Below are 13,618 nucleotides of genomic sequence, written 5' to 3'. Positions count from 1 at the left end.
TTAAATATACTCACATATGCACACAGAATATATGTATTGACACATAGTTTTTTTCTGATTTTGAGCATTTCATCTGTTCATTCTAGAAAATACAGATAAGCAATCATAAAACCACCAATAATCCTCCCACTCAGTTATAGCCATTGTTAAATGTATTATTCATTCCTTCACTGTTTTCTCTGTGTGTGTGTTTGGATGAGAGTATTATTTTTCATGCTTCTAATAGGCCTTTCTCCATAAAGACCTTAGATTAAAAGAGCTTTTGAATGACCTTCTACTTTGCTTGTTCTTTGGTGAGAAAGTGACTGTCCCCCCACTGCCTCTTTTCTGGAATTCGTCCCCTCCAATTGTCTGAGCTGCTGTGAGGTCTTGTGCAAGTGGTCCTCTCTCTCATGTTAGTGAACTCTGGAGTCATGGATAGATGCAAAGTTCTCTGAGCATTGTGTTAGTTCTGTTAGGACAGTGAGTAAAACTTTTATCCTACTTACAGCCAATGAAAACTCTCTTCTGTTAGGAAGTTCAAGCTGCCATTATCCTCTGTGTTTAACAGATGAAAACCTGAGGCTGCTGAGCAGTATCTTAGAGCTTACTCTAAAGGTTGTGTATTGTTAAAAAGTTATTCTAATACTTACTAAGACAGTAAGGAAGACACTATTCAAGATTGTTGCAATAAGGAAGAATGATTGAGCTCAACTCCAATGGATAGGGGGATTCTTGCTGAACTGACTTAGCAGGATTCTTGCTAAAACGGGGCTGGTCAGGCCAAACACAGGACGGGAGGCCAAGGTCAAGGGCTCAGAGGAGCCTTACTGAAGTTTAGTCAAGGAGAGAGCCTTTGCCAGTGGACCCTCTACTACTCAATTCATAGCCTATTTCTCTTTATTTTATATACAATCTTAATTTGTTTTATTTGTTTTATCTCCCCTACCTTTCGGAAAGCCAAAATATCAGGTTTTAAATGGAAAGTGGAAAACTGATTAAGACGTTGGAATAAATAAGTTTAAAACTGAGATGAGCGCAATGAATACTCTAAGAAGGGACAAATGATAACGAGAAAGTAGACTTCTGTAAAAATGCATGTTAAGTATAGTAGCATAGGGGGAGTAATGGGAGTAGCAATATCATGGTGTAGGAGAGCTGGTCCAACCCCGTAAATACACTGCTGTCTAGAAATCAATACGAGCAGAGTGGCCACTCACTGCCTTTCCTGTCATCTGATTTCTCATGTGTCCTACAGGCACATGAGAGTGTGGTATTTGTCATTTGCTTACCATTCCTTTTCAGTGACCATCCTTTAATCATCATTTTCATCATCGCCTTTAATACACAGAATATCAGTAAACGGTTTTGCAGGCTAGTCATTTTGATTTCATCAGATGTTACATAAGAATATATAGGTCCTGTTTGGCTAGTACAGAGCACCACTTAAAATACATTGAGCTGTCAAAGAAGTATTCCCTTCTCTTATTATCTCTGTTCTTTCAAGAACCTCCCAAAGCAGTTACTCTCATATCGTGGATCTTTACATTATAGTGTTACTATTAGTATAGTAGTATTAGGGCGAAATTGTAGATTGAGAAGTTGATTGCCATTGAAGGCATTCCATTTAAATTTTAAAATAACCTTTTCTTATTGAAAAAATACTCGTTCATCATAGGAAACTTAGAAAATGGCAGGAATACCATTTTTCATGTGTCAGTTTAGTATCATTTAATAACAGGTTGTGACTGTATCCCAAGTCACTAAGTATTTTTTGTAACACTATTCTTAATAGTTGCATACAGGATGGATATGTCATAATTTGTTTAAGCCCATTTTTTATCATTTTATTTTTCCATCCTTTGGTAACTGTAAACAATGCTGCATCAATCATCCTTTTTTGCAACATTTTTGTGATTGTACAAGTATTTCCTAAGGACAAATTTTTGCAAAGGGAATTTCTGAGTCAGAGACTGCACATTTGAGGGCTTGATTTTGGTTTAATGCAGGTTGAATGTGGCCTTAGCTCCCTTCCTACCAGTTCCATCAGCATAGAGTATGTGAGGTTGGGCCAGCACCATGTTTAAAGTGATGTCATGCTTTGTTTCTGTTCAGGCCAAGGTGACGGAAGAGTTAGCAGCAGCCACTGCGCAGGTGTCCCACCTGCAGCTGAAAATGACCGCCCACCAAAAGAAAGAAACGGAGCTGCAGGTGCAGCTGACAGAAAGCATGAAGGAGGCTGACCTCCTCCGGAGCCAGCTCGCCAAACTGCAGACAGAGCTCTCCGGTATGCCCTTGGGGGCGGGGCTGGTACTCTGACCATCTAAACTTTAGGAATTAAACTCTTTCTTTCCTCTCAATCCATTTGGCATAATGCTCATGAAGTTTGTGGACCGAGCCAAAAATTAAGGTGGACCGGGTGTAAACTTTACATGATTATTTGACATAAAGGACAAAAGTTTAACTGACTGTTCATTTAGAGTTGATCAGTGGCCATAGTTCTGCTTTGTTTGGGCAGAGTTAATTGGACTTGTGACTCAGTAGAAGCTTAAGAAGGAAGTGCTTCTTGCAGTGGTTGCCCCTTTCCTAGGGGATGGACTGTAACCCATCAGCCCGGCACTCAAGGCCCCTCCGGCTTGGCTTATTTCCTGCTATGTTGTTCTCAGTTCATCATGGCTCTGGGCATTCTAGCCCACCTGCTGCTTCAGCGCATCCTGCATTTCCTGTCTGCTGTTTTTTGGACTTGGTGTGCCCAGCACCACTAAGATTTGCCTCCAGTTCTCTCCAAATCTCCCTCTTTCAGAAATTTTCCCATTTTTATTTTAGACTATTTGACCTCCTCTAAAATCCTTTATTTCTGAGTACATTATTATGACCATTGTCAGAGTTAGCTTGATCAGCACTGTTTGTCTGTTTTCCCTTCTGGAATGCAAGCCTCTGAAGGGCAAGGGCAGTGTCTTGCTCATCTTTGTAAAGTCCTTCCCTCCAAATTAGTGTTAGTTTAGCGCCTGGTACAAAGGTGCCCCGCAAGACTTGGTGACCTAAATAGCAGATTTGTGAAGACTGGCATGTTGAGTCATCCACCGCAGTGTATAGAAACAAACCTGGAAGGCCCAGATGGGACCAGTGGGCGGGGTGCTGCTGGAACAGGAGCAGGGTTAGGAAGAAGCAAAATTCACTTGCCCAGAAAGAAAGCTGAAAAACACTGATGTCAGTTGGTAAAGTGATACCTTGAAGATAAATCCCTGCCCTTTTAGAGCACCACCTGGATGCACATGAGGGACAATCTTAGATTTGAATGTTGTACAGATAGCCTGTTTTCTATTTTTTTGGTGACCTGTGACACTTACATTAAAAACACCATAAAGGTCTCAGAAGTTTTCCAAACAAAATTAATTTTGATGCATTACCTTTTTAAGAAACATTTCAAATAGCTTTATTTGAGAAGGGATGTTTTGAAGGCAAACTTTTGGTGGAATGTCCCAACTACCAAGAAAGCTGAGAATCTCTTACCCAGGCGATGAGAAGGGGCCTGGACCAATACTAAACAAAGATCTCATTGTGTTGAGGTGGTGACTAGAATGGAGTTGTGGGAGTGATATAATTCAAAGGTGATTTCTGACTGCTTGGAACACTTCTCTTCTATTCTGTACGTGTCTAAGGTGACATGTATGTACAGAGATATATATAGGTGGGTAGGGAGTCAGTTTATGGTTTGATAAACCTACTGCTGGTCAGTGAGATGATGCAGGAAGGAGTGAGTGGAAGATGCTCGTGTGGTAGGATTGGGAGACCGCAGAATGCGGCTTTGAAGGAGCTGGGGGGATGCCCTATCTCCCACTGCAGCTCTGGTTCTGCAGCCAGTCTCCCTGCTGTTGTATCCCAGAGCTCCAGGAGACCGCTGAGCAAGCAGAGTCCAAATTCAAGAGTGAAAAGCAAAGCCGGAGACAGCTGGAACTCAGAGTGACGTCCTTGGAGGAGGAGCTGACTGACCTTAGAGCTGAGAAGGAGTCTCTGGAAAAGGTAAGTTCTACAACCGAAGTTTCTCTATTGGGCCCAAGTGGCCAGGATTAGCTATTTACTAAACATTTTTATTTTCCTTTTAAAAGTTACAGTAGCATGTAACAAATATAAATAATCCAGAAAATTATATAAAATAAAAAATTAAATTTATCTTTTTCCCCTCTCGAGTCTCATACACTAGAGGCAACAACTATAAACCATGTATGATTATTCTTCCTGATTATATCCTCTGTGTACAGAACATACATACACACTCATACATACATATATGCATACATGCTGATGTTTTAACAATAATAGGATCAGGTCTAATGCTTTTTTAAAAACTGTAATGTGGACAGTGTACTAATAAGAATGAGAACTTTCTCATTCTTTTTATCTACTACATAGTAGTCTGCTGTGAGACTATCATAATTTATTTAACTGTTCACCTGTTGATGGATATTTATGGTTCTATTTTTTTCACTATCTCAAGCACTGATGTTGTCGACATCTTTGTACTATGTAACTATTTTTGAAAATTCATTCGAGCATTTCCATAGCATAGATTGCTTGAATTAGAATTGCTGCCTCAGAGGACATGCTGCACACCTAAGTTTTTAAAGTAAATATTGTCAGATTATCCTCAAAGAAAAGTATGTGAATGTGTTACATTTCCAGCACTGTCTGAACAAGCCCATTTCTCTGTACTTTTCTCAACTCTGCATGTATCAGTTTTTCTAACCTTTATAGTCTAATAGGTGAAATATGCTATTTTGTCTTAATGTGTTTTTGTTAGTAGTAAAGCTTTCCTATGTTTAATGCCTGTTTGTATTTCTTCTGTGAATTCTCTTTTTAATGTCCTGTGCTATCTTCTGTATTGTAATATTAGTTGGATTTATAAACACTATTAAAGGTGTTAATCCTTTGTCAATCATAGATGTTGCAAATATTTTTCTAGTTTGCTGTTTTTTAACTTTATTTATAGTATCTTTTATTGTTTTAAAATTTTAACATGAAGGTATTACTAGCCCCGTGGAACAAATTGGGACAATTTTTGTCTTTTTCTATGTTTTGGAACAGTTTAAGTATGAAAAGAACAACCTGTTTCTGAAGTTTTAATAAAACTATATTATAGCCCTTTCTGCCTAATTCCTTTTTAGGGGATAAATTTTGGTCTGTAATTTCAGTTTCTTCTATGATTTCATCAGTTTTTTTTTTAAACCAGTTCCTTCTGATTTTGGGGGCTGTTTTTATTTTTTCTTTGTTATAGATACCATTACAGTGACCATCCTTCTAACACACGATCTGTATGAAGACTGTCTAATGCTTCCTTAAGACAAACTATAATTTGTGTAATTTCTGGGTGTGTGTGCGTATTTTGAAAGTCCTTTCACAAGACTGTGATTTTCCTACCAGCAGTTTATGAAAGTATCCACTTCCCTATACCCTCACCACTGCTTAGATGTTCCCCATCTCTTAATGGTAGATAAGGCTCTTCTTGTTTTCCTTCTTGTCACAATTTTTCTCTTCCAGTAGCCAAGAATGTTAAATATTTAGGGGAAACAAAAGTGAAAAATGAATCATTTCCAGAAACGAAGTAAAGACACCATGATATTGATAAACCGTCACCACCATTACCATCTCCGTTTATCCTCTGTCGAACAGCTAGAGCTGATGATGGTTCTCTTGTTCCTAAGAACCTCTCAGAAAGGAAAAAGAAGTCAGCTCAAGAGCGCTGTCAGGCTGAGGAGGAGATAGATGAAATTCGCAAGTCACACCAGGAGGAATTGGACAAACTTCGACAGCTCTTGAAAAAAGCTCGGGTGTCCACAGACCAGGCAGCTGCAGAGCAGGTAATGGGAACCGAAGTGCTTTGACATAAAGTGAAGGCATGAAGGACTCAGGACAGCTTCTAGCTGCTTCTTTATCCTTTAGGATGACATTTCTCATAGTTGATGCTCTAATTTTGGAAAAAGGTGGAAGAAAAGCCAGGAATCAAATGGAGAATTTTCTTCCTTTTTTTTAAAAGCTTACTGAAAATTTAATTATATGAGTAAAACATGAAAAAAAAAGTCTTTATGAAAACATTCCTAGCATGGTAAGGCCAAAGTCCTCACCCACCAGACACCATCCTTCAGGCACATTATCGTCCTTGAAAAGAAGGGACTTATTTAGGTACCCAGGCAGGGAAACCAGGGGTAGTGGCAGGATGCAGTGGATCTCTCGTGCATTTGACAGCATCCTTTCTCCTTGTAAGTGCGTAAATTCACATTTGTATGTTCATTTAGTCTTCCAGACAGTTGCTTCCCTGTTAAATCTGGGCTGTTGGCTTATTCTTTGGGCCTTGTGAAAGGTGGGCTTCCCTGGCTGCACCTGGCCCCCCGGGATACAGTGATTACTTTCTGTTGGCAGCTGTCTCTAGTACAGGCTGAGCTGCAGACCCAGTGGGAATCCAAGTGTGAACACCTGTTGGCCTCTGCCAAGGATGAACACCTGCAGCAGTACCAGGAGGTGTGTGCGCAGAGGGATGCCAGCCAGCAGAAGCTGCTCCAGCTTGAAAAGAAGGTGGGTGTTTTCCCTGGGCCAGACAGCTCAGGCAGCCCAGTTAGCTTGAGGCAAACAGGTTGTTCAAGTTTTGTAGATCCTGTTGAACCTAAAAGATGTTAACAGCTTGAAAACAGAATCATACTTGTTTATCTCTCCAGTTTGTCAGGAATCTTTCACATACTCACTTAGGATGACAGGTCAGTGACCTAGAAAACGAAGAAGCAGCATTTGTGTTCTGGACTGTGTTTCCCATTATTATGTGATCCTTCATTTTTTAAGCAAATGTTTATTGAGTGCCAGTTGTGTTCCAGATACTAGGCCGGGGTAGAGACTTACACAGAACTCTTCTCAAGAATCTCATAGTCAAGAAAGGGAGACAGCAAGGAACAAAGATAAGCATTTAATGCTGTGAGGCCGAGAAGAGGGAGTGCCTAGGGGAGCAGAGCCAAGAAGGACAAGTAGCTTTGGTGAGGTGGGGAAGGCGGCAGGTGTCCTGGGCAAAGGCACTGAGGTGGGATGGAGCACGGGGATGGTGGGATCATCTAGCACAAAGACGGGAAAGAGAGAGGGGCGATGGCTTAGGACTTATCAAAGTCCTCTTATCTGGAGGTCAGTTTCTTTCCTTAAAGTACCCAGTTGAAAATCTTGGACTCCAAAATGATGAAGGCAATCTTGTAGGTGAATAGGTTGCTTCTAATGTCCACTGTACATAAGTTTATGTGACTGGGGTTATTAACTCCCTTTTTTTTTTTTTCATTATATTCTTGACTTAATTAGGAATAAGGCAAGTGACCTTGTTGGGAAAGAGGAGATGAAGTTGTGATTTGAGGTTGAGTGATAATGAAATGGAATGCTCTTGAGTCAGCAGGCCCGGGGTTGGGGTGGAGTGTGTGGATGTCAGCAGACCTACATGAGGTTAACACTTGCTGCTTAGGGTGGTTTTCCTCCTGGGTTTCCAGAATTTCATCTGGAAGTCCTGGTTCTGAGGCCGTAGCCACAGTCTGTTCCTTTTGTAGTGTTTAGCCCTCCAGGCCCAAGTCACAGCCCTGACAGAGAAAAATGCACAGTACATCAAGGACCTGGAGAACAAGTCCCAGTTGTCCACGGCTGAAGCTGCGTCTACTGACCCCTCAGAGAAGGTGAGCTGGTATTTCAAAGAAGAAATACACCAGATCATATCAGGGGATTGAAGGAAGGTATATCAGGCCTTCAGAAAGAATGTGGTCAATTTGTTGTGTTGATAGTTTTGTTGTTGTTGTTGTTGTTGTTGTTGTTCTAACTATCCATACACCAGTTGTCTGACTTAAGTCAGAGTTTAACCCTTTGCAACCTATCTTTTTGGTGGCAAACCCAAAAGGGCCCTATCCCAAGGTTTTGACAAATAAGGGAAGTGTTTCTAAATTGCAGAAGAGGCATGGGGAGTGTGCCCTGCATCTTCTAGCTGTGAATCCTCGTAGCCCATGGCAGCTGTAGTGGTGGCCATGGTGGGAGGGAGGCATCAACAGATGGTCTTTAAGTAGTCTGGGGCACACGTGCCACAGCTTACCCGTCCTTGACAGCCCTTCTGTCAAGTGCTGCTCATTATTGAACACTGTCCTCTCCAGGGCAGTGGCAGCCTTCAGTGTCTCAGTTTCTGACCAGCTGTGTCCCGCTGCAGAGTTCTAAGAGGGCTTCATTTTAGCCTCCCAAACCTCTCTCTGGAATTTATATGTACCTGTTAGTCACTTGATTTTGGTAGCATACGTTTTGATAATGTTTTTCTCTCCTCACATCTTCATGCAGGTCAAGAAGATCATGAACCAGGTGTTTCAGTCCTTGCGGGGAGAGTTTGACTTGGAGGAATCTTACAATGGCAGAACCATTCTGGGGACCATCATGAACACCATCAAGGTACGGCCAGCTGTTGATTGTTTCCTTGAAAAGTGGGCATCTGAGGGATCATAAGTGAAAAAATGGTTCATGTTCATCAGTAACTAGGATGCCTGGAACGACTTATCTGGACAGATACAGGCAGCCTCCATTGGGAGGAAGAAGCAGAGTCATTTGAACAAAGAAAAATCAAACAAGCAGAAAAACAAAGTTACTTGGACTAGATGACCAGTTGTGTTAATAAGGACTGAGGGGCTAGGAGAGCCTGCTGTTTTCTCTCAGTGATTATCTCCGTGGCTTTTGAACAGATGGTGACTCTTGAGCTGTTAAACCAACACGAGCGAGAGAAGGGAGGGAGCAGCGATGAAGAGGAAGAAGAGGAGGGAGGGGAGCAACCTCAGACACCTTCCCAGGAGTTGCCTGTCTTGGCCAGTTCTGGACGGTCTCAGACGCCCTTGAATGGGGAGAAGCAGGAGCCCCCCACGGTGCCACCAGAGCATGGGGTCCAGGAAGCTGTCCCGCTGCCTCCTCAGGCCCTCCCCAGTCCCCAGGATGATGTGCAGGGAAGGGAAAGGGACTCCTCAGAAGCAGAGGCGCTCTCAGAGGCAAAAGATGACTCCTTCCCTTCTGAACTGGCTGGCGCTCCCTCTGGAAAAGCTCTGAGGCCCCCGACTTCAATTCCCCCCGAGCCTCCAGGCCCTGTGACTGTGGACTCTGAGTGCGAGGAAACACTAGTTGCCAGCCCACTGGGAAATGCCTGTGTTGGGGAGCAGGAACGCTCCATGAGGTTGTCCCTGACCTCAGACCCTGAGAAGGGGGACCCACTGACCTCAGGGCCTGAAAGTCCAGGAGCAGAGCCTCAGGCTCCAGGGCTCAAGAAAGACGATGTCACCAGCCCCGCTGCTCCCTCCCAGGAGCCGTGCAGCACAGAGGCAGCCTCTGCGGCCGTAGGAGCAGCGCCCGGATCCAGCCACTGTGCTCAGCGTTCCAGGTATGTCCCCTGAGCAGAGTTTCAGGAACAACTGGGTGCCTGTGGAGATTGTCTCTGGTTTTTCCAGGACTGGTGACTCATCCTCAGAGACTGACTGGCTGATTCATGTATTTACTCAGCACTTACTATGTAAAAGGCCCTGCAGTAGGCACTGTGGTAGTGCGGTAGGCAAGGCAGAGCTGGTTCTTGAGTTGAGGAGCTTATAGTTTAGTGGGGAAGACAGACACTTACACAGTTGACCTTGCACAGTGTGGAGGGTAGGGGTGCTGACCCTCTGTGTATAACTTGACGATTGGCCCTCCACAGCTGCAGTGCCACATCCTTGGATTCAGCCAACTGCAGGTCGTGTGGTACCACAGTGTGCATTTATTGAAGAGTCCACCTGTAAGTGGACCTGCGCAGTTCAGACCTGTTCAGGAGTCAGCTGTATGTTATAAATTATGATAAGTGCTTAGGGAAAAAAACAGGGTGTGTAATAGAGAATAAAGTGGGAGTTATTAACTACATTAGATAGAGTGATTAGAGAAGGATTCTGAGAAGATAAGATTTAAACTGAGACCTGCAGGATGGAAAGGAGTCTCCCATGCTCCTGTGAGACTTTGTTGTCACTGTTAGAAGTTTGGGCGTTAAGGGCAGTGAGAAGCCGTTAAACGGATTTAAGCTGAAGGGTGACATGGTCTGATTTACTAGTTTTAAAGGATCACTCTGGCTGTAGGTTACAGAGGAGTCACGAGTGCTGGGAGGCCGGTGTGGAGATGGGAGGAATCCTGGGTGGTCACCACACCTGTTGTATTCTTACCCCGGAGCCAGTGGGCATTGTGGCCTGGAGCAGAAACAACGTTTTTCTGTGACTTGATGTTCCTGATTTTTCTTTCAGTCTCTCTGAGGATGAAGAGGATGAACTGTTTAAAGGAGCAACTCGGAAAGTTCCAAGGCCCAAAGCACAGGCTGAGGAGGAGGATGAAGATGAGGTGGTAAGGAAATCCCAGGCGCTGCCGAGTCCTCACGCCACCGCGTGGGGGCCCCTCCGCGCTGGCCATGAGAAGAGGAATGGAGCCTGTTGGTGGCCCACTCCCTGGGCTCTGTGCGCAGGGCCCTGTGGGAGCAGACTCGGGGCTGGGAGGGGGCAGCTCTGTAAGCATGGTGGGGATGGCCAGATACCACTTTATTCTTGAGAAAGGATCATGATCTCCGTTCATGCAGGCATGATTTCTGCTTTAAGTGAAGACAGTCAGGCTGCTTAGTCCTATATTAAAATGCTGAAGCCTCAGGTTTACTCACATTTGCTAGGGTATTTTTTATATTTTAGAATTGGAAAAGACTTTGAAGATCTTTTTTTTTCTGGCATCCTTATTCATAGACAAGGAAACTGAGGCTCAGAAGGATGATTTATTTACATAAAGCCACAGAGTGAGTTAATGGCAGAGCTCGGACTAAAACCCCAGGCTCCTAATAAGACCACCTGTTTCTGAGCATTTTCTGCTTCCTCAGTCTGCTTTCCAACCTGCTGCCTTGTTTTGTCCTCACAACATCCCTGGGCAGAAGATGGGTTAAGCACTGATAGCACAACTTCGTTTTACAAAGCACCAGAGTGAAGGCCAGGAAGATGAGTTGCTAATAGAACCTAGATCAGAACCCTCATTCTTGCATCTACTGTCGCCATCGTGCTGAGTGCACAACGTGCAATCATCCTTGGCTGTCCAAGAGTGTTGTGATGGCAGTTTCACTGGAGTGAAACGCGGGTAGAGAACACAGATCAGCTTCAGGTCCAGTCTGTCCCAGGAACAGAAATAAGAGGTGAATGGGGGCAAATTTTCTCTCATGTATCCACCAGAATGGGTTTTTCCTTTAGCCAAAACTTTGGGGAGATGGCTGTGACTGAGCTGGGATCCAGCTTGCATGTACCAGAACCCTCCCCTCTCACCTGCATTCCACTGGGGGCGAGCGCACCAGTTCCTCCATTAGTCTGTCTTCCCAAGAAGTTTTAAATTTTCATTTGAGAACTCTGAATATGAATTCTGCATTAAAAAAAATTGAGTGTCTCAAGTGACTGCCTTAAATATAGATGGAATTTTTACATTAGCAGTATATTATTTGTGTTAATACTAGTATTATCAAGTTAATGTGTATTTCTTGGGTAGTCTGAAAACTACTTCACAGACATTCTTACTTAATCCTTAATCCTCTACCAGTCCAGTTTGGTGTAGGCATTTTTATCCCATTTTACAGAAAAAAGGACCGAGGGTCAGGAAGATTAGATAACATGTCCAAGGTTATAGAGCTGGTCCAAAGTTACATAGTTGGTAAATGCAGAGCCAGAACTTCAGCTGAAACAAAACAGAAGCAGTGAGCCACATTCTAAAATCCTGTACCATCAGAATTTAGAGACCACTTAACTGATGTCCAGAGAGAGGAACAAGGTCTGTTGGTGGTAGAGATGGAATTAGCCCAGGGACCTCTGACCACATCACGCTGCCTTCCCTTTGGCCAGCCCTGTAAAGATTGATCCTGGGCCAGGGTAGTTCACCAGAGTAGAAAATACCTTAGTAGAGGACACTCATGCGTGCCTGTCTCCAGCATCACTCCCTGCTGCCCCTGTGGGAACCTTTTCCCTCCCAATCCAGAAGAAAAACACGAGGGGCTGAGGCCCATTACTCCCCCTTATCCTCCTACCTGGTTGGAGGGAGTGAGGGTAGGGCCAGTGAGACCAGGGGTGGGAGGCTGTGGCCCTGTGTCCCTGGGATTTCTTCATCTGTTGGGATTCTCCATTTGGCCTCTAAATTCAACTCTCTCTCAAATGGTGGGGCCTCTTCCAGAGCCAGACAGGCCTCCTTAGACAGACCATGACAGCGTTTTCTCAGATGTGACTGTATTCTTCCCAGCCTCCCTTCACTTTTCTGCATCCTCTTCTTTTAGGGCTGCTCTGCTTCTCTGTTTCTTTATCTTCCTCCCACTCTCTCCTTTTCCCACATGAAATGTTTATAAGTTACCGCATGAGAGGAAACCTGTCAAATCAATACCTGTGTTTCATAAATAAATGACAAAATTAGCCAAACAAAGTTGGTCTTCTTGTCTCTGTGTTGAGAGATTGCCTCCTTTCTCTGGCTGCTTGTCTTAGCTTTTCTGGAAGCCTAGGTTTGCTGGCCTCAGGGTTAGTCCCTTCAGTAAGACCCTAACCAACAACCTCTTTTCAACTTGGAGCCAGGAACACATGCTTCACCTTACAAAGGTGGCAAGTCCGTCTGGTGCCGGGACAAGTGAGGACTGACTACTCTTTCCTGTTTTGTCAGAGCATGAAGGGACGCCCGCCCCCAACACCCCTTTTTGGAGATGATGATGATGACGATGACACTGACTGGCTGGGATGAAGACCCAGGAAACTGGTGCAAAGGTTTCTCTGCTGACCCTTCCCTAAGCATGATTTTGCACAACAGCCCTGGGTCTAGACGAGGCACAGGGTGAGGTGAAGGTGAGCATTCTGAGAACAGTAGTTCAGATATCTGAGATAGCCAGCTTCTGAGCCCCGCCTGCCTGGGTGAAGAGGAGTATGAACCTGTCTTCAGAACGCTGGCGACCGTCAACAGCCCGCCATGATCCCACCTCAGAGTCCCCCATGGAGTAAGGGCTGGGGGGTTCCCCTCCAGCCAGTCCCTACGACAGTCCTGCCCTCTCCCAAGCTTTTTATTCTCTTAACTCTCAGACTGATCTGCCTCTCAGTGCTCAGCTGTGTCCCAGCAACAAGACTGTCACCTGGGGTGAGGTCTCCCCAGTAGAACCGAGAGTAGGTTACACCATCTAAACCCGGTTCAGTTAACAGCCTTGCCTGCAGTCCTGGGACATACGTCTTTTCTTTGCCTTAAATCTGATATAAGAGGTCAATGAATATTTGATTTTAACAAAACTAAAATAAATGTCTGCAATGAAACTTGACTCAAGCTCTTGGGGTGAAATTGAATTTGGTTCTGAGGGCCATTTGTGTTCCTCTGTGGGAATCTGAGAGTCAAGAGTTGTAACAGATCTGGGTCAGTTAACATGCTTGAAGGCATTGTAACATGTTCCTCTTGGTACCTAACCCTGGTATTTCAGGCTTTCAAAGTCACCACTCTGCTATCCCAGCTCATCCCAGCTGTTTCAAGGCTCAGGGCAGCATGGTTGTGTGAGGACCAGTCCTGTCGTCCACCTGCTCCTGCAAGCTTACTCCTACACCCTAGGAAGCCATGCAGAGAA

General features: G+C 44.3%; 1 protein-coding gene across 2 annotated transcripts in view; it reads left to right on the top strand.

The window, feature by feature from the left end:
- Positions 1-13,321, top strand: part of FKBP15 (FKBP prolyl isomerase family member 15) — a 45,899-nt gene extending 32,578 nt beyond the window's left edge. For both annotated transcript variants that reach the window (XM_010997408.3, XM_010997409.3), the window contains exons 20-28: positions 2,095-2,266; positions 3,866-4,002; positions 5,682-5,837; positions 6,397-6,549; positions 7,548-7,670; positions 8,314-8,421; positions 8,709-9,391; positions 10,269-10,365; positions 12,682-13,321. In XM_010997408.3, the coding sequence (XP_010995710.1) occupies positions 2,095-2,266; positions 3,866-4,002; positions 5,682-5,837; positions 6,397-6,549; positions 7,548-7,670; positions 8,314-8,421; positions 8,709-9,391; positions 10,269-10,365; positions 12,682-12,759 (1,707 nt within the window). In that variant the 3' untranslated portion in view covers positions 12,760-13,321. The remainder of the gene's footprint in view (positions 1-2,094; positions 2,267-3,865; positions 4,003-5,681; positions 5,838-6,396; positions 6,550-7,547; positions 7,671-8,313; positions 8,422-8,708; positions 9,392-10,268; positions 10,366-12,681) is intronic.
- The last annotated feature ends 297 nt before the right edge of the window (positions 13,322-13,618 follow it).

The sequence above is a fragment of the Camelus dromedarius genome, chromosome 10 (assembly GCF_036321535.1).
Source record: "Camelus dromedarius isolate mCamDro1 chromosome 10, mCamDro1.pat, whole genome shotgun sequence".
Lineage (NCBI taxonomy): Eukaryota > Metazoa > Chordata > Mammalia > Artiodactyla > Camelidae > Camelus > Camelus dromedarius.
This window is presented reverse-complemented; position numbering and strand designations above follow the sequence as displayed.